This window comes from Bombina bombina, chromosome 4 (assembly GCF_027579735.1).
Source record: "Bombina bombina isolate aBomBom1 chromosome 4, aBomBom1.pri, whole genome shotgun sequence".
In the NCBI taxonomy this organism is placed as follows: Eukaryota; Metazoa; Chordata; class Amphibia; order Anura; family Bombinatoridae; genus Bombina; species Bombina bombina.
In genome coordinates, this window is record NC_069502.1 from 305,598,209 (window position 1) to 305,619,447 (window position 21,239).

At 41.9% G+C, this 21,239-nt stretch overlaps 1 protein-coding gene across 1 annotated transcript in view; it reads left to right on the forward strand.

The window, feature by feature from the left end:
- The window catches only part of ATR (ATR serine/threonine kinase), a 455,512-nt gene extending 436,606 nt beyond the window's left edge, over nucleotides 1-18,906 (forward strand). The window contains exon 48 of the mRNA XM_053711664.1: nucleotides 18,026-18,906. Within this exon, the coding sequence (XP_053567639.1) occupies nucleotides 18,026-18,199 (174 nt within the window). The 3' untranslated portion in view covers nucleotides 18,200-18,906. The remainder of the gene's footprint in view (nucleotides 1-18,025) is intronic.
- The last annotated feature ends 2,333 nt before the right edge of the window (nucleotides 18,907-21,239 follow it).

Sequence of the window (21,239 nt, forward strand, 5' to 3'; positions counted from 1 at the left end):
GGGGTCTTCAAAGCTTGTTTGAGGGAAGTAATCTAACAGAGCTGTGAGATTATAGTTGACTGTGATAAAAAACGTTTATTCTTTAACTTTTTTATGCCATCAGGGTTAGTTTTTCTTTGCTAATGGGAACAAACCTTTGCTAAATTGTGTTTTGTTTTTCAAAGTTTATTGATTTCAACTGTTATATATCTTTCAGTGCTTCTTAAAGCACAGTACGTTTTTTCATTGTGTTTTACTTGAATAATATTTCCAAGTTGCAAGTTTATTTGCTAGTGTGTTAAACATGTCTGATTCAGAGGATGAGACCTGTACTATTTGTGCCAACGCCAAAGTGGAGCCCAATAGAAATTTATGTACTAACTGTATTGATGCTACTTTAAATAATCTGTACAAATTGAACAAATTTCACCAAACAACGAGGGGAGAGTTATGCCGACTAACTCGCCTCACGTGACAGTACCTGCATCTCCCGCTCGGGAGGTGCGCGATATGGTGGCGCCCAGTACATCTGGGCGGCCATTACAAATAACATTACAAGATATGGCTACTGTTATGACTGAGGTTTTGGCTAAATTACCAGAACTAAGAGGCAAGCGTGATCACTCTGGGGTGAGAACAGAGTGCGCTGATAATGCTAGGGCCATGTCAGATACTGCGTCACAACTTGCAGAACATGAGGACGGAGAGCTTCATTCTGCGGCTGACGGTTCTGATCCAAACAGATTGGATTCAGATATTTCAAATTTTAAATTTAAGCTGGAAAACCTCCGTGTATTACTAGGGGAGGTGTTAGCGGCCCTGAATGATTGTAACACAGTTGCAATACCAGAGAAAATGTGTAGGTTGGATAAATATTTTGCTATACCAACAAGTACTGACGTTTTTCCTATACCTAAGAGACTAACTGAAATTATTACTAAGGAGTGGGATAGACCCGGTGTGCCGTTCTCACCCCCTCCGATATTTAGAAAGATGTTTCCAATAGACACCGCCACACGGGACTTATGGCAAACGGTCCCTAAGGTGGAGGGAGCAGTTTCTACTTTAGCTAAGCGTACCACTATCCCGGTAGAGGATAGCTGTGCCTTTTCAGATCCAATGGATAAAAAGTTAGAGGGTTACCTTAAGAAAATGTTTGTTCAACAAGGTTTTATATTGCAACCCCTTGCATGCATTGCGCCGGTCACGGCTGCAGCGGCATTCTGGATTGAGTCTCTAGAAGAGAACCTTAGTTCAGCTACGCTGGACGACATTTCGGACAGGCTTAGAATACTTAAGCTAGCTAATTCATTCATTTCGGAAGCCGTAGTACATTTAACTAAACTTACGGCTAAGAATTCCGGATTCGCCATTCAGGCGCGTAGAGCACTGTGGCTAAAATCCTGGTCAGCTGATGTAACTTCAAAAGTCCAAATTACTTAATATACCTTTCAAGGGACAGACCTTATTTGGGCCCGGTTTGAAAGAAATTATCGCTGACATTACAGGAGGTAAGGGCCACGCCCTGCCTCAAGACAAAGCCAAATCTAAGGCTAGACAGTCTAATTTTCGTTCCTTTCGGAATTTCAAAGCAGGAGCAGCATCAACTTCCACTGCTCCAAAACAAGAAGGATCTGGTACTCGCTACAGACAAGGCTGGAGACCTAACCAGTCCTGGAACAAGGGCAAGCAGGCCAGGAAACCTGCTGCTGCCCCTAAAACAGCATGAATTGAGGGCCCCCGATCCGGGATCGGATCTAGTGGGGGGCAGACTTTCTCTCTTCGCCCAGGCTTGGGCAAGAGATGTCCAGGATCCCTGGGCGCTAGAGATAATATCTCAGGGATACCTTCTGGACTTCAAATACTCTCCTCCAAGAGAGAGATTTCATCTGTCAAGGTTGTCAACAAACCAAACAAAGAAAGAAGTGTTTCGCTGCATACAAGAACTATTGTTAATGGGAGTAATCCATCCAGTTCCACGGTCGGAACAGGGACAGGGGTTTTACTCAAATCTGTTTGTGGTTCCCAAAAAAGAGGGAACTTTCAGACCAATCCTGGATTTAAAGATCCTAAACAAATTCCTAAGAGTTCCATCATTCAAAATGGAGACTATTCGGACAATTTTACCCAAGATCCAAGAAGGTCAGTACATGACCACAGTGGATTTAAAGGATGCTTACCTTCACATACCGATTCACAAAGATCATTACCGGTATCTAAGGTTTGCCTTTCTAGACAGGCATTACCAGTTTGTAGCTCTTCCATTCGGATTGGCTACAGCTCCAAGAATCTTCACAAAGGTTCTAGGTGCTCTTCTGGCAGTACTAAGACCGCAGGGAATTTCGGTAGCTCCGTACCTAGACGACATTCTGATACAAGCTTCAAGCTTTCAAACTGCCAAGTCTCATACAGAGTTAGTACTGGCTTTTCTAAGGTCACATGGATGGAAGGTGAACGAAAAGAAAAGTTCACTCGTTCCACTCACAAGAGTTCCCTTCCTGGGGACTCTTATAGATTCTGTAGAAATGAAGATTTACCTGACAGAGGACAGGTTAACAAGACTCCAAAGTGCTTGCCGCACCCTTCATTCCATTCAACACCCGTCAGTGGCTCAATGCATGGAGGTAATCGGCTTAATGGTAGCGGCAATGGACATAGTGCCATTTGCTCGCTTACACCTCAGACCACTGCAACTATGCATGCTAAGTCAGTGGAATGGGGATTACTCAGACTTGTCCCCTTCTCTGAATCTGGATCAAGAGACCAGAAATTCTCTTCTATGGTGGCTTTCTCGGCCACATCTGTCCAGGGGGATGCCATTCAGCAGACCAGACTGAACAATTGTAACAACAGACGCCAGCCTTCTAGGTTGGGGTGCCGTCTGGAATTCTCTGAAGGCTCAGGGACAATGGAGTCAGGAGGAGAGTCTCCTGCCAGTAAACATTCTGGAATTGAGAGCAGTTCTCAATGCCCTCCTGGCTTGGCCCCAGTTGACAACTCGGGGGTTCATCAGGTTTCAGTCGGACAACATCACGACTGTAGCTTACATCAACCATCAGGGAGGGACAAGGAGCTCCCTAGCAATGATGGAAGTATCAAAGATAATTCGCTGGGCAGAGTCTCACTCTTGCCACCTGTCAGCAATCCACATCCCGGGAGTGGAGAACTGGGAGACGGATTTCTTAAGTCGTCAGACTTTTCATCCGGGGGAGTGGGAACTTCATCCGGAGGTCTTTGCCCAAATACTTCGACGTTGGGGCAAACCAGAGATAGATCTCATGGCGTCTCGACAGAACGCCAAGCTTCCTCGTTACGGGTCCAGATCCAGGGATCCAGGAGCAGTCCTAATAGATGCCCTGACAGCACCTTGGGACTTCACGATGGCTTATGTGTTTCCACCCTTCCCGATGCTTCCTCGATTGATTGCCAGAATCAAACGGGAGAGAGCATCAGTGATTCTAATAGCACCTGCATGGCCACGCAGGACTTGGTATGCAGACCTGGTGGACATGTCATCCTGTCCACCTTGGTCTCTACCTCTGAAACAGGATCTCCTGATACAGGGTCCTTTCAAACATCAAAATCTAACTTCTCTGAAGCTGACTGCTTGGAAATTGAACGTTTGATTTTATCAAGACGTGGGTTTTCTGAGTCAGTTATTGACACCTTAATACAGGCTAGGAAGCCTGTTACCAGAAAGATTTACCATAAGATATGGCGTAAATACCTATATTGGTGTGAATCCAAAGGTTACTCTTGGAGTAAGGTTAGGATTCCTAGGATATTGTCTTTTCTACAAGAAGGTTTAGAAAAGGGTTTATCTGCTAGTTCATTAAAGGGACAGATCTCAGCTCTGTCCATTCTGTTACACAAACGTCTGTCAGAAGTGCCAGACGTTCAGGCTTTTTGTCAGGCTTTGGCCAGGATTAAGCCTGTGTTTAAAACTGTTGCTCCGCCATGGAGTTTAAACCTTGTTCTTAACGTTTTACAGGGTGTTCCGTTTGAACCCCTCCATTCCATTGATATAAAGTTGTTATCTTGGAAAGTTCTATTTTTAATGGCTATTTCCTCGGCTCGAAGAGTCTCTGAGTTATCAGCCTTACATTGTGATTCTCCTTATTTGATTTTTCATTCGGATAAGGTAGTTCTGCGCACTAAACCTGGGTTCTTACCTAAGGTAGTCACCAACAGGAATATCAATCAAGAGATTGTTGTTCCTTCTTTGTGTCCAAATCCTTCTTCGAAGAAGGAACGTCTTCTGCACAATCTGGATGTAGTTCGTGCCCTAAAGTTTTACTTACAGGCAACTAAGGAATTTCGACAAACGTCTTCCCTGTTTGTCGTTTACTCTGGTCAGAGGAGAGGTCAAAAGGCTTCTGCTACCTCTCTTTCTTTTTGGCTTCGTAGCATAATTCGTTTAGCCTATGAGACTGCTGGACAGCAGCCTCCTGAAAGAATTACAGCTCATTCTACTAGAGCTGTGGCTTCCACTTGGGCCTTTAAGAATGAGGCCTCTGTTGAACAGATTTGCAAGGCTGCAACTTGGTCTTCGCTTCATACTTTTTCCAAATTTTACAAATTTGACACTTTTGCTTCCTCGGAGGCTATTTTTGGGAGAAAGGTTCTTCAGGCAGTGGTTCCTTCTGTATAAAGAGCCTGCCTATCCCTCCCGTCATCCGTGTACTTTTGCTTTGGTATTGGTATCCCAGAAGTAATGATGACCCGTGGACTGATCACACTTAACAGAAGAAAACATAATTTATGCTTACCTGATAAATTCCTTTCTTCTGTAGTGTGATCAGTCCACGGCCCGCCCTGTTTTTTAAGGCAGGTAAATATTTTTTAAATTATACTCCAGTCACCACTACACCCTTGGTTTCTCCTTTCTCGTTGGTCCTTGGTCGAATGACTGGGAGTGACGTAGAGGGGAGGAGCTATATGCAGCTCTGCTGGGTGAATCCTCTTGCACTTCCTGTTGGGGAGGAGTAATATCCCAGAAGTAATGATGACCCGTGGACTGATCACACTACAGAAGAAAGGAATTTATCAGGTAAGCATAAATTATGTTTTTTTCAAATGTTTATTTTTTGCAATAAATAAGTGTTTATACGTCTTTTGTAGTACTACTAGTCTGTTCAACATGTCTGACATTGAGGTTTTTCATTCTATGTGTTTAGAAGCCATTGTGCAACCCCCTCTTACATTGTGTAGCTTTTGTACTGAAAGGGCCTTACAATGTAAAAAGCATATTTTAAATAAAGAAAGTGTGCCTAAGGATGATTCTCAGTCTGAAGAGAATCAGGATATGCCATCTAATTTTCCCCAAGTGTCACAACCTTTTAACATAAGCGACGCCTAGTACTTCTAAAGCGTCTAATTCTTTTACTCTGCAGGAAATGGCTGCAATTATGTCAACTACCCTTACAGAGGTATTGTCTAAATTACCAGTGTTGCAGGGGTAAATGCAGTAGGTCAAGTATCAATGTAAATACTGAATCCACTGATGCTTTATTAGCTATTTCTGATGTTCCCTTACAGTGCTCTGAGTTGGGGATCATGGAATTACTGTCTGAGGGTGAAATTTCTGATTCAGGGAATGTTTTGCCTCAGACAGATTCGGATGCTATGTCATTTAAATTTAAACTTGAACACCTCCGCCTGTTACTTAGGGAGGTTTTAGCGACTCTGGATGATTGTGATAATATTGTGATTCCTCCAGAGAAGTTGTGTAAAATGGATAAATATTTAGAAGTTCCTACTTACACTGATGTTTTTCCGGTTCCTAAGAGAATTTCAGAAATTATTAGAAAGGAATGGGATAGACCAGGTATACCGTTTTCTCCCTCTCCTAATTTTAAGAAAATGTTTCCCATATCAGATACCATTCGGGACTCATGGCAAATGGTCCCTAAGGTAGAGGGAGCTATATCTTCTCTAGCTAAGCGTACTACTATACCAATTAAGGATAGTTGTGCTTTTAAGGACCCTATGGATAAGAAATTAGAGGGTTTACTAAAGAAATTATTTGTTAATCAGGGGTTTCTTTTACAACCTACGGCTTGCATTGTTCTAGTAACTACTGCAGCAGCTTTTTGGTTTGAGGCTCTAGAAGAGTCTCTTAAGGTTGAGACTCTGTTAGATGACATTTTAGATAGAATTAAAGCTCTTAAGCTAGCTAATTCTTTTATTACCGATGCCGCTTTTCAAATTGCTAAATTAGCGGCAAAAAATGCTGGTTTTGCTATTTTAGCACGTAGAGCATTATGGCTTAAATCTTGGTCTGCTGATGTGTCATCAAAACATAAGCTTTTAGCCATTCCCTTTAAAGGTAAGACCCTGGGGGGCGGAGCCAACTACCGAATGGAGCAGACGTTTTCACATTGAGCTCTAGGACCAAAAATTATATTAAGCTGCCCAAAGTGGCATTTTCTCTGAGAAAATAACTAATTCCTGCTTAGCCTCACTTGTCTCCATTGTGTACTTATTTCGGCTAACTTAATAGAGACTACAGGGACATAGCTCCACCGCAAAGCTCCTACATGACGCAGCTCTGAAGCACTGAAAAGTTACGACGCCATCTTAAACTTCTCTCTCCAGCACGGTAAAGTCGTACACTCTCCTATCATATCGCCACATAACTAGTAGCAGGCAAGCAGTTTGGTAGGAGAAAATCTGGACCTGCAACCAGACTTCTCCTTTCTTTACTTTTAACGCACCTGCCTTGCTCAATAAGAAAAGTGTGCATTACGCATTCAGAGCAGCTGAACCCCCGTGATTTCCCCCTCCCTTCTTTACTGGTATCTAGGCCTCAGTCTTATCCACGGAGGATAACAGGCAACGATCTCTGCAGTTCTTCTTAGCGGCTACCTCTATACATTTCTATTACCTCAAACAAGGACATGGAGTATGAGGAGGAGAGGGAGTCCATCTTACCGCAACACTATGCCGACGTCAAGCAAAGCCTGCTAGCATTAATGAAGTTGGCTAAACAATTGTCGCAAGTATCATTGACAGCTCCGCAACGGGGAAATATGGGGACCCACCTCCAGTTGGTCAGAAAGCGTGCTCTCAGTGAGGATGAAACATCCACTAGCCAAAACCCCTCTGGGGTTGTAAGTTAGCCGCTCCACATTATGCTCTCAGCCACCGGAATATTGCCTAATAGCAGGTCGGGCAATATCCTACCCACAGCTGTACCTAACGTTGGGCCACATACTCCCCTCCCTCAGAGGCTCTTCAGCCGTGCCATAATGAAAATACCCAGACAGGACTTCACTGTGTTTGCGGACTTATGCGGGTTGCATTGCTATCCCAAGGGGGACTTTTCTGCCCTACAGTCAGCCCTGAGATGGGCTATGAGACCACCTTTGAACTGCACTTACAAACTTGCTCGATTTGGTCTAATCCCCACAAAATCTGGAGTGGGTTAAGAGGTTATATACCACATTTGCATTTAAGTACTGAATTAGACATTATCGCCTACCTAGTTTGAATGATCCCTTTTTTTTTTCTTTTAGGCAACGGCATGGTTAAGTTGCACTATGTGATTGTACCTTGTTCAGCAGGTTGTTATTTTGACGGAATGCTTTATGATTATCTACTGTTTCTGTTCTCTGTTATTAATGAAGGAAACTATTTAAGCTTTATTTAAGTGTGCTAGATTAACCCCATAGAGCCCTTTAGGCACTAAAGATAACATATGTTTACACTAAAGAACTAACACACTAAAAGAAGGGAACCTTAATTGAAATAATTGAGAAGGTTAAAGTAACTATTTCCCTCTAGAAAAGATTCCTATATGGTTGCGAATTTACTCATTATAAACTATATCTACCTACATATGCAACTTTATTGGTATATATTTCTGACCGCCAACCAGCACTCCACTACTCCAGGAGACTAGTTTATGTAGAGGTAGTCTAAGCACATTTCCTACCAAAGATCGATAGCCCACATAGGGGTATATCTAATATATAGCGCTAGATAGCATATCTCAGGCCTCTGCCTCACTCCCAATCCCCCTCTTATTTGCTCCTCTAATTTTATTTCCTTCTAACCCTAGATACCAGAAACTTTCACTTGAGCGGCTCTTGCCCGCTGTACTTTCCCCATCTTCCCACCTTATATATGTAACTAAAATTTAGCATTTATGTCTACATTTCACTGGTCTAGATGTGACCTGCATAGTAGTTACCCTAATGCAATATAAATTACAGTAAAGAAAAAATATAAAATGAGGTCCCATATATCCAGGCTCAACATTACTGTGAATTGTTACTCACTATTGTACCCCAGAGTCCACTTTGTATATCTCACTCAATTAATTGAAATTATTTTATTTCTAAGAAGGACCTAGATTATTTCAAGTACATTCCGAACTGTTAACAAGTAGTTAGCTTGAGTAGACCTGGAAATGTTATTCCTTTCAGTTACCGAAGAGTATCATCTGTATACCTGTTTTATGCCTGTAGTGTTTACTTTTGTATTTGTCGCACACCTCAATAAAAATCATTTAAAAAAAAAAAAAAGGTAAGACCTTTTTTGGGCCAGAATTGAAGGAAATCATTTCTGATATTACAGGAGGTAAGGGCCATGCCTTTCCTCAGGATAAGTCGGTTAAAATGAGGGGTAAACAGAACTTTAAAGGAGGACCCCCTACTTCATCTTCCTCTTCAAAGCAGGAAGGGAATTTTACCTAATCTATGTCAGTCTGGAGACCCAATCAGAAATGGAATAAGGGTAAAGAATCCAAAAAAATCCACTGCTGGTCCTAAGACCGCATGAAAGGGTGGCCCCCAATCCGGGACCGGTTCTGGTAGGGGGCAGACTCTCTTTCTTTGCTCAGGCTTGGGCAAGAAATGTTCAGGATCCCTGGTCACTAGAAATAGTGACCCACGGTTATCAATTGGAATTCAGGGATTTTCTCCCAAGAGGGAGATTTCATCTTTCAAGATTATCTGCAAACCAGATAAAAAGAGAGGCGTTCTTACGCTGTGTAAAAGACCTTTCTACTATGGGGGTAATTTGTCCAGTCCCAGAATTGGAACAGGGACTGTGGTTTTACTCAAACCTATTTGTGGTTCCAAAAAAGAGGCAACGTTCAGACCCATTTTAGATCTCAAGTGTCTAAACAGATTTCTAAGAGTTCCATCATTCAAGATGGAGACTATACGAACAATTTTACTGATGATCCAAGAGGGTCAATATATGAGTACCGTGGATTTGAAGGATGCTTACCTTCATATTCCAATCCACAAGGATCATCATCGGTTTCTAAGGTTTGTCTTCTTGGACAAACATTATCAATTTGTGGCTCTTCCTTTCGGGTTGGCCACGGCGCCCGGAATCTTCACAAAGGTTCTAGGGTCTCTTTTGGCGGTTCTCAGGCCGCGAGGAATAGCGGTGGCGCCTTATCTGGATGATATTCTGATTCAGGCGTCAACATATCATCTGACAAAGTCTCACACGGACACAGTGTTGTCTTTTTTGAGAACTCACGGTTGGAAGGTGAACATAGAGAAGAGTTCACTTGTCCCACAGACAAGGGTTCCTTTCTTGGGAACTCTGATAGACTCGGTAGCCATGAAAATATTTCTGACGGAGGTCAGAAAAACAAAGATTCTGAATACTTGTCAAGCACTTCAGTCCATTCCTCAGCCATCAGTGGCTCAGTGTATGGAAGTAATTGGATTAATGGTAGCGGCAATGGACATCGTTCCATTTGCTCGCTTTCATCTCAGACCACTGCAACTGTGCATGCTCGGACAGTGGAATGGGGATTATGCGGATTTATCTCCTCAGATAAATCTGGATCAAGAGACCAGAAACTGTCTTCTTTGGTGGTTGTCGCCGGATCATCTGTCCCAAGGGATTTGTTTCCGCAGACCCTCGTGGGTGATAGTGACAACAGATGCCAGCCTTCTGGGCTGGGGGGCAGTCTGGAACTCCCTGACGGCTCAGGGTGTTTGGACTCAACTGGAGTCTTTTCTTCCAATCAATATCCTGGAACTGAGAGCGATATTCAATGCGCTTCAGGCATGGCCTCAGTTGGCTTCGGCCAAATTCATCAGATTCCAGTGTGGCATATGTCAATCATCAGGGGGGAACAAGGAGTTCCTTAGCGATGATAGAGGTATCCAAGATAATCAGTTGGGCGGAAGCCCACTCTTGTCATCTGTCAGCGATCCACATCCCAGGAGTAGAGAACTGGGAGGCAGTTTTTCTAAGTCGACAGACTTTTCATCCGGGGGAGTGGGAACTTCACCCGGAGGTATTTGTCTCATTGATTCTCACATGGGGCAGACTGGAATTGGATTTGATGGCATCCCGACAGAATGCCAAACTTTCAAGATACGGATCCCGGTCAAGGGATCCTCAGGCCGAACTGATAGATGCCTTGGCAGTACCTTGGTCGTTCAGCCTAGCTTATGTGTTTCCGCCGTTTCCTCTCCTCCCAAGCGTGATTGCTCGAATCAAACAGGAGAGAGCGTCAGTGATCCTGATAGCGCCTGCGTGGCCTCACAGGACTTGGTATGCCGATCTAGTGGACATGTCCTCTCTGCCACCGTCTAAACTTCCGTTGAGACAGGACCTTCTCATTCAAGGTCCTTTCCAACATCCAAATCTAATTTCTCTGCAGCTGACTGCGTGGAGATTGAACGCTTGATTTTATCGAAGCGAGGATTCTCTGATTCAGTTATTAGTACTTTGATACAGGCTAGAAAACCTGTCACTAGAAAGATTTATCATAAGATATAGCGTAAATATCTATTGGTGTGAATCCAAGGGTTACTCATGGAGTAAAGTTAGGATTCCTAGGATTCTGTCTTTTCTCCAAGAGGGATTGGAGAAAGGGTTATCTGCGAGTTCCTTAAAGGGACAAATTTCAGCTTTGTCAATTAATTTTCACAGACGTTTGGCAAATGTACCAGATGTTCAGTCTTTTTGTCAGGCTCTATCTAGAATTAAGCCTGTATTTAGACCTATTACTCCTCCCTGGAGTTTGAATGTAGTTTTTCGAGTTCTGCAAGGGGTTCCATTTGAACCTATGCATTCCATAGATATTAAACTGTTATCTTGGAAAGTTCTGTTTTTGGTTGCTATTTCTTCTGCTCAAAGAGTTTCTGAGCTTTCAGCGTTACAGTGTGATTCGCCTTATCTCATATTTCATTCTGATAAGGTGGTTTTACCTACCAAACCTGGTTTTCTTCCTAAGGTTGTTTCGAATAAGAATATTAATTAGGAAATTGTTGTTCCTTCCTTGTGTCCTAATCCTTCTTCCAAGAAGGAGCGTCTGTTACATAACTTGGACGTGGTCCGTGCCTTAAAGTTTTACTTACAGGCAACTAAGGATTTTCGTCAATCATCTTCATTATTCATTGTTTATTCTGGAAAGCGTAGGGGTCAGAAAGCTACAGCTACCTCTCTTTCTTTTTGGCTGAGAAGTATCATCCATCTGGCATATGACACTGCTGGACAGCAGCCTCCTGAAAGAATTACGGCTCATTCTACTAGGGCTGTGGCTTCCACATGGGTTTTTAAAAATGATGCATCTGTTGAACAGATTTGTAAGGCTGCGACTTGGTCGTCCCATCACAATTTTTCGAAATTTTCCAAATTTGATACTTTTGCTTCTTCTGGGGCTATTTTTTGGGAGAAAGGTTCTTCAAGCAGTGGTGCCTTCGTTTAGGTTCCCTGTCTTGTCCCTCCCTTTCATCCGTGTCCTATTGCTTTGGTATTGGTTTCCCACAAGTAAGGATGAAATCCGTGGACTCGTCATATCTTTGTAAAAGAAAACTAAATTTATGCTTACCTGATAAATTACTTTCTTTTACGATATGACGAGTCCACGGCCCACCCTGTTCTTTTTAAGACAGTTTTTCTTTATATTTTTTGTAAACTTCAGTCACCTCTGCACCTTTTAGCCTTTCCTTTTCTCTTCCTATACCTTCGGCCGAATGACTGAGGGTGGAGCGGATGGGAGGGGCTATATATACAGCTCTGCTGTGGTGCTCTTTGCCACTTCCTGTTAGCAGGAGGTTAATATCTCACAAGTAAGGATGAAATTCGTGGACTCGTCATATCGTAAAAGAAAGTTATTTATCAGGTAAGCATAAATTTAGTTTTTGGTTACATATTGGGGTTAATCTCTCTGGGTATCTCCTTTATCTGGCAACAGTTGTTTTGGGAGTATCGCATAAGGATTTTTCAGTCTCTGATGAAGTTATTCCTTTATCTGATCCTGAATTTATTTGCCTCATGTCGCTTAACATGTTTTACATTTACTATTAGAGGCAGTTTTATTTACTCTGGGTGACCCCGTCACCAGCAGGTTATTCTATTATTGTTATGTGCCCTTCTAGGTGAAAGTATATTTCTGTACCAGATAGGGCTATAGGCTTTCTCATTTTTCCCTACAACTTAGAGGGAGATGCTATTGCATGAAGGGACCCTATGGTTAGAAGCTGGATATAGCTACTGCTTCCAGTATGGAGGTGTACTGTGTCATACATTTTTTTTTTTTTACGTTAGTGAATAACGTAAAGGTAGTATAGGAAGTATAGGAAAATTTCTTTCCTTTCAGGATGGCAGGGAATTTTTGCCCAAGTATAAGCAGTTTTCGGGTTGCCTGTTGTTTTATTTTTATCCGGTAGGATGTATTTTGTTTTCCTTATGATAGTTCCTGTGAGAACTTTTTTTTCTGGGATCGATCCTCGTTATTTTGCTTCTAAAGAAGTTGTTAGGAACACGTTAGTTCCATGTTTGGCTGTTTATTTTCTTCCTCTCTTTGAGAGTAGCATTATTCAGCTAGGCAGTTGTGACTCTATTGTGGGCTGGTCCTGCTTGGGTTCAGTGCTTCTGTCACGCAACTTTTTCAGACACGTGACGCCTATCGGCCTAGCTGGTCTGGTAGGGGCGCTGAGTTCTTGCAATACTATTTGTGTTATTTGCTTCTAGTTAAGCATTTACCAGGAATTTCGAGTCTGTATAATTCTTGGGAGAGTTCGGTTCTTATAGCTGTCTCTCGGGTGACTAGTTAAGTGAATTGCTGTGTCGCTCTCCGTCGCTCCCACTGTTTGGGAGCTGGAGTATTCCTTCCACGTGGTGCGAAGGCTAGAGGCCCTAGCTCCTTTTTTTGTCCGCCGGTTAGGTTGGTTTGGCCTTTGGGAGGCTTTGAGTTGTCCTCCTATGACTTGTTCCAATAGGGGGTTAAGGGGTCTCTGTTTTCTGTGACCTTAATTTGGACTATCTGTTTCTCTTGGGGATGGGTCACCTTTGGGGATCTGAATTCCCTTCGGGAGTTGTTTGTTCCTATCTGACAGTGTAGTCTTGAGACTCCTTTTCGGGGTTCTTTCCTGGCGTTGGAAATGCTCTATTTCTTTCTGGGTTCTAGAGGTCCTAATGACCTTCCTCATGTGGTTTAGGGTCTGCTACCCAGGTGGCACCCTCACCCATGTGTTTCTGCCCTCTGATTTCTCCCTGAGGGGTGTAGAGCACTACAGTTGCTCTGTGGGTAACTTGTCCTCAAGGTTCCCTTGTTTCTGGGGTTCGTGACTAGCTGGAAGGCTAGCTCAGCAGGCTGTGCTCTGAGGATGTTTTGCATTGTGGTATCCCAGCGGGCTGAAGGTTCGGTCTACGGTGAAGTTTCCTCAACCTTTCTTCCTTCGGGTAGTCTTAAAGAGTGGCGCTTGATTTTTTGTAGAGAGTTTAGCCGCGCTGTTCAAGCTCATCCATGTTAATGTCGCCTGGTCGCCTATTTACTCTGGCGTCGTTATATGTCCTTGGGAGTCCTTTGCTACTTTGACGTATTGGACTTCTGTGAGGGGGGTCTCTTCCTTTTGGGTTGGGACTTGCAGAGCTTCTTGCTCTTTTTTATCCGGCTTTGTCCGGATGTTTCCCTGGGGGGTCTGTTGGATTCACAGACGTGGGATTTTTGTTCCTGGAAGATTGTTAAGTTTAAACTTTTGTGGGACCCATGTAGCTTATCCTGATTCTTCCGGTTGTTGAGAAGTTGTTCTCGGCTTCTTTACTTAGATCTTGTCATGGGACATTCCGAATTAAGATCCTCGGACTGCCCTGGGGTCCCAGTGTTCCGGGTTACCTGGACTCAGTAATGGTTCTGGCTGTTTCTCTTTGGCCAGTTTTTCTAAGAACCGGGGTTCTTGGGGCTTGTCTGGTGTGGTAGATGCAGTTCCCTGGGGTGAGCCACCTCTTGTCCCTTGTCGGTGCAAGTTCCGGTTTAACAGGGGGACGGTTGCAGATGCAAACTTTTATTACTGGTGCCTGATAGGCGCGCTGACCCAATGGTATTTTCAAAAGAGGGACCCTTCCGTGATCACCAGTGGAGTGACCGGGTGTTCTCCCGGTTTCTTTTTTGGCAGTCCTGTTCTTGGGGCAGATGTCTTCGAGACTCTCATTTCTGGGGGCTCTCTTTCTTTCTCTCCTCGGAGGTATAGTTCCTTTGTGTGGGAGCTCTCCGGTGTGTGAGAGGTTAGACCAGATGTTTTTCTTCGGTTCGGACATTGGGCGACTTCTTTTGTTGTCTTTCCCAACTGGGCTAATGGTCCTCCATTGAGGCTTTAGTTGGTGGGCTCTCGAGTTCTCTTTGGATCTCACGCCTACTCGAGTGTCTCTAGCTTGAAGTAGCTGTGTCTACTCTTCCGCCTTTTGGGGGTCGGTCTTGGGGTTACCTTGTTCCCCTACTTCAGATCTGCCGTTCCTTGGGCTGGCCCGGCTGGGGGTACGATCTGTGATCTGTTGCTCGTCCACAGGTCTTGGGGAGCCAGTGGACTTTTGTATAGTCTGGTGCCTTGGATTGCCTGGAGTGTGCCCTCTGTTTGGGAGGGTGGACAATTTGGTATTTGCCTTTTTGGCAGCTTCCCTTGCGGACGTCTGTCTTTTACAGAGGACGGCAAGTTTCTGGACTCAGGTATTTTTTCCTGGGTTTAAACCGCCATATTTTACTTGATCAGTTATTCTGAGTTTCGATGTTGAGGACTCGGTTTTCGGTTGTCCTTTTCGATGCTCTGGACAATGTTTGGGTGATGTTTTCTCTCCTTCATGATGCCTAGTTTTGCCTTGTGGTTCTTCCTGGTCTGGGCGTCACTTCCTTAGTTCACGAGATCCTTTGGGGTTCCCGGGATCTTGGCCTCTCCTCTTTTTTATAGGAGGCTGTTCCTTTAGAGGATCTTTGATACTTTTTGAGTATCCTTTTGGCTCCCCTTATCCTTTCCCTTTTGGGGTTCTGGGTATTTGTACTAGTACAAGGAGTTGTGGGTCTGCCTACAGGGTGACAGTTTCCTTGGAGGAGTGTTGGTTCAGTGACTCTGCTTGAGACCTCTGGTTGGGGTTTCGGACCGTCTGTGAGTCTGTGTCCTTGGGGTCCTTTTTCACTTTTTTTTTCTGCCCGGCTCTGACAAAGCGGGATGGGTTGTTTTTCTGGCTTGGTGCCTTCAGATGGGGCCGCCTATTGTACCCTCCCATTCTTGCATTCAGTGTCCTCTATAGCTTGGGTGTTATTTTCACCTAGAACTATTGCGGATAGGGGCAATTAAAACCTTCCGCAATTCTAGGCAGAGTTAGGTAATCCCTGCTCTATCCTAAGGGCTACATATTCTTTACCTCGGAGCTAATAGACCCTGCCATTCATTACATTCTTAGTTTATTTATACATAAAAGCTGTACTTTGTCATAAATGTAGTGTATATACCGACTATATATTTTACGTCTCTCTTTAAGGACGATCACTGCCCAGAATCTTCTGTATTTTTTAATAGTACAAATTTATATTTTGTGACTACTTTATAAGTTTCTATTAGCCATTATCCGGCACCTATAAGTCGGTTCGTAAACTACAGCTGTTATTATTGTGTTAAGTTTATGGCCTATGAGTGGCCTATCAGGTCTCCCTCATAGCTAAAAAATAAAATTAGGTTCTACCTTTTAGATGGGATCCAAAAGTGGTCCCCTATTTATCATTGGCCTTCCCTAAGTCTTAGGAGCGTGAATGGTCCAAAAGTGGCCCTCATTCTCGGCCAGAAGGCACGCTATGTTGTACTGTATGTTGTGAATACAATTCAATGCGATTGTTAATGTTGTTTGCATTTGTGAATTTATGTATTAGTGTCTCACATTGTAAGAGTTTTTTTTCTGTAACGCTTGGTGAACCTTAATAAAAAATTATTTAAAAAAAAAAACATAGACACTGTAAAATCTGATTAAATCTTAACTGAAAGTAATACTTCAGTATTGTGCTTCCTATTAATCCTCCTTGACTGATGACATCTGCATCTGCTTTTACTGGTGATTGTGAAAACATTGCTTTATTCAGTGTAGAATTTTTTTATATTTTTTTTTTAAATCTAAAATACATCTTGAAAATATCCTCTTTTTAGTTAAATAAATAAATAAAAATCTGTCTACAATGTTTCTGACCTTTTCTAAGCCTGTTAATAAAAGTAGTGTAAACTGTAATATTTAATAGGGGAAAATCAGACAGGTCTAGTTCAGTTATTCTACAGCCAACTCATACTGTATGTCTAAGTCATGGAACAAAGCTTTTCAGAAAGAAATGTCAAGATAAATATGAGTGCCTAAAATGTAAGGCATCTTGACATTAACTGACAAGTTAAAGGGATATGAAACGCAATTTTTTTATTTTATGATTTAGATAAAACATACCATTTTAAACATCTTTCTATTTTACTTCTATTATCAGGGTTTTTTTGTTCTCTAAGTGTCTTTTATTGAACAGCAGGGACATACGCTTAATAGTAGACCCATTTGTGAAGCACTATATGGCAGCAATTTTGCAAGAATGTTCTCCATTTGCAAGAGCACTAAATGACGGCACTAGTTCCTGCCATTTAGCTTTCCAGATGCCTACCTAGGTATCTCTTTAACACAGAATATCATGGGAACAAAGCAAATTTGATAATGGAGGTAAACTGGAAATTTTATTTAAATGGTATGTACTGTATGAATCACAAAATATTTTTGGGGGGTTTCATATCCCTTTAAGTATGATATTTAACCAGTTAAAGGTACAGTAAACACAGGGATATTTTAATATAAAATGTTTAGTTATGCACAGTAAAACAACTGCAATATACTGTGTTAATTATTTATTTTGCCCCCTTTCCAATTAATTTAGCTCTGAAAATTGTGTATTTTCTAATTTTTAGAAATAGAATTGCACACTGCAGACTTATTAAGGCTAACCCTGCTATACGTATATTTGCCTAATTGGCTTTAACAGATAACTACAAAACAATGCACTTTATACTAACATAACAGTTGCTAGACTGGCTGACTCCAGCAGGATTTGGCTCCTTCAAACAATACAACTGGCAGATGGAATTTATCTATTTAAAAACAATTACAGCAGACAAAAATGTTAATTTATTTTCAATGTTTAGACTTGGTGATACATTATTCTATAGCAAGACAACAGAAATGTCTTATTACAAGGTATCATTTGTCACTTTGTTTTTTGTAGCCCCAAGAAACTTTCCCTCAATGGCTCTAAAAATAAGGAAAATAGCCTTTTGGTGGGTCATAAGGATATTTGGACCTGAATCTGTCAAAACTGGGACAGGTTTTTTTTTTCCCCAGATTTTTTTCTTTATCCCCAAGCATGAGTGGGAGACTGTACTAGGGCTGAAAGAGATCCCTGGCAAGCCAGTTTGTTTACTGTGGATATATACATGATGATGAGATGTTCAGGTGATATTTTCTAGTCCGCTTTTAACAGCTATGCTGCATCACTTTCAAGTGTTTCAACATTTGGGTATAATGGCCCTGGTCATCAAAATTGTGACATGCTATTTTTTAATAGTGAAAGTGGCTAGCTAGCTTTATTGATTATTTATGATCATTTATACAAGCTTTAACAGTGCAACGTATTCTGTTTAAATGTAGTGTACTGTTTAATAACTACCTACTGCAACAGGACACAATATATATTCACCAGTCATTACTATACGTGTTAATACATAGAAATCGATTTAAAATTTAATTTTGTTTTCAACTGTTATTTGTTCAATAGGCCAAAACACACGTACTTGACATTGAACAGCGTCTTCAAGGTGTAATTAAAACAAGAAACCGTATAAAAGGGCTTCCACTGTCCATTGAAGGGCATGTCCACTATCTGATCCAAGAAGCCACTGATGAGAACCTTCTGAGCCAAATGTACCTGGGATGGGCACCCTACATGTAGCACTATGCATAAACTAATTAATAATATAAACACTGGATTAAGATACTCTCACAAATGTTATATTAAAATGCTGAAGACATTGCAAAAAGCAATTTATTGATGTTATTTTCAGTTAACATATCTTATATTCTGTTACCCTGGTAATGTATTACATTGAAATAGGTGATGTATTTTTTCAGGAAGTTTAAAACTGAGGCAGTATCTGAGTATATGGAAATTTCTCAACTGTTTTGTGTTTTGGGAAATGTGACCAAAAAAGAGTTTCTAAATCCATCCTCAACTAGATGGTTTTGCCTTATTTTCTTCTGCAATTTCTGCCTTTTATAATCTTCATATAAGGCTAAAGTGCATCCTGTACAAAAGTAATCTACAGCTTGACCAAGAAAAATTATACAACGTGATTGTATAGAACAGTGCAGTGGACTAGTTTAAAATGATCTTACTGATTTTGTACTTAGAGCTATGCAAATTAGTGCTTAATGCACATATATAGACACACATACAAAATAGCTTTGTTACTTTACATTTTTCTACTCATGCCATGTTCTAAGGTTTGTGTAAACATTTTAATTGACATGGCATAGAGTTATAATCATGTATATACTTTTCTTTGGTTAATGTAATTTATAAGTGTAATAACACTGCAGTTGTAATATTTATTTTTCTATCATGTTGTTTAATTTTGTTAATAAATTGTTTACCAAAAATGTTGTCTGTTTCTGTCATTTAATCTGCAGTGCATTTATCTTTTGCCCAATTAGAAAAGTATCACTTTAACAGAAGCTTTGATTCTTGTTCTTATATATAACATTATATACCATCATTATATATATATATATATATATATATATACACATACATACATACATACATACACACACACACACACACACACACACACACACACACACACACACACACACACACACACACACAAGTATGTGCTACATAATGTCCGTTCAGACAACGACTGACCTCATATACATCTTAGGTCCCATAAGGTTATAATAGAGTTTAGAAATCCTGATCAGAGAATGGGATGTAGCGGACTTAACCAGACGTAGCAAAAGCAATACGTTTAATGGAAAGTAAATATATAACCTTAAATACAGTACATATGTCTTGATATAACAGTGTATGCTTCAAATCCTAGGGAGCAGTATAAAACCTTATGACTTGAACGTTTCTTAAAGGGACAGTCAACACCAGAATGTTTGTTGTTTAAAAAGATAGATTATCCCTTTATTACTCATTCCCCAGTTTTGCATAACAAACACAGTTATAATAATACACATTTCTTTCCTAAGATATGGTGAGTCCACGGAATCATCAATTACTAGTGGGAATGTCACTTCCCTTACCCATAACCTCCAGTCATTCTCTTTGCCTGTGGTGCAAGGAGGAGGTGAAGTTTTGGTGTCTGATCTACAATCAAGATTTTTTTATTTTAAAGCAGAGTAGGTTTGCTCTGATCTTTCTAAAGGGTCTAGCCTTAGCCCATATCAGTCTCTTCAGTAGGGCAGTGGTGGCTTTTAAGCAATTGGGAACTTGTGGGGTATAATCCTCACTGTGTTTATACTGTTTACTCAGTCTTTCTGTATTTCCACAGGTCCATGTGAGGGATGGCATCCTCTTAAACCAGGTGAGGTGTCCTGCTGCCGGACAGATGAATATTAAAGTAAGTGCCAATTTTATTTTCTTCTACAAGATATGACGAGTCCACGGATTTCATCTTTACCTCCTGCTAACAGGAAGTGGCAAAGAGCACCACAGCAGAGCTGTATATATAGCTCCTCCCTTCCCTCCACCTCCAGTCATTCTCTTTGCCTGTGTTAGTAATAGGAAGAGGTAAAGTGAGGTGTTAGTTTAGATTCTTCAATCAAGAAGTTTTTTATTTTAAAATGGTGCCAGTGAGTACTATTTTTCTCAGGGGGAAATCATCAGTCTATTGCTTCCCAAGAGGAGTGGAGACATCTTATTTTCTGCCCTGATGTTGATGATCTTAGCGAACATTATCTAAGATCCATGATGGTTCCCACAACTGAAGGTAATGTGAGAAAATCTTCAGTGTGGAGAACGATGTCTTGCTACAAGCAGCATTGAGGTATGTTCAGTCTTTTGTTTCTGGGGAGACTTGATGCATCAGAACAGGCTGACATTGTCCCCTATATGGGGAAGGGGAAGCAGTAGGCACTATATGATAAGAAATGGTGTACCTGAAATCCTATTATTTTATTTGCCAAAAGTATGTAAATATACCTTTGAGGCTTATTTTGGGCTGGACGCTGGGAGTTGCGGTTTACTGTTAACTTTATTGCTGGCATGAAGGGGTGCAGTGTTACGATGTTATCTGAGTATACACATGGCTTATATGTTTTAATACAGTCGTCATGTTGTTTTTACTTGCGACCCATGCGGGTCTTAGGATTAGAGTAAGTCCCACGGTGGGCGGGGCCTATTTTCACGCGCTCAGGCGCGCAGTATCATCCGGATCAGCTACAGCAAGTGCATTCCGGGGGCAGGTAGGCGCCACAGCAGAGCTGTGCCATGGTGCAGGGGCCATATTTAGATGATTATTCCTATCCACAGGGATCATCACCAGTTCCTAAGGTTTGTCTTCCTGGACAAACATTTTCAGTTTGTGGCTCTTCCCTTTGGGTTGGCCACAGCACCCAGGATCTTAACGAAGGTTCTAGGGTCCCTTCTAGCGGTTCTCAGGCCGCGGGGTATTGCAGTGGTGCCTTATTTGGCCGATGTTTTGATGGCATCTCGTCAGAATGCCAAACTTCCAAGATACGGATCCAGGTCAAGGGATCCTCAGGCCGAACTGATAGATGCCTTGGCAGTGCCTTGGTCGTTCAACCTAGCTTATGTGTTTCCACCATTTGCTCTCCTGCCCCAGGTGATTGCTCGGATCAAACAGGAGAGGGCTTCAGTAATTCTAATTGCGCCTGCGTAGCCTCACAGGACTTGGTATGCCGATCTAGTGGACATGTCCTCTCTGCCGCCGTGGAAGCTTCCATTGAGGCAGGACCTTCTC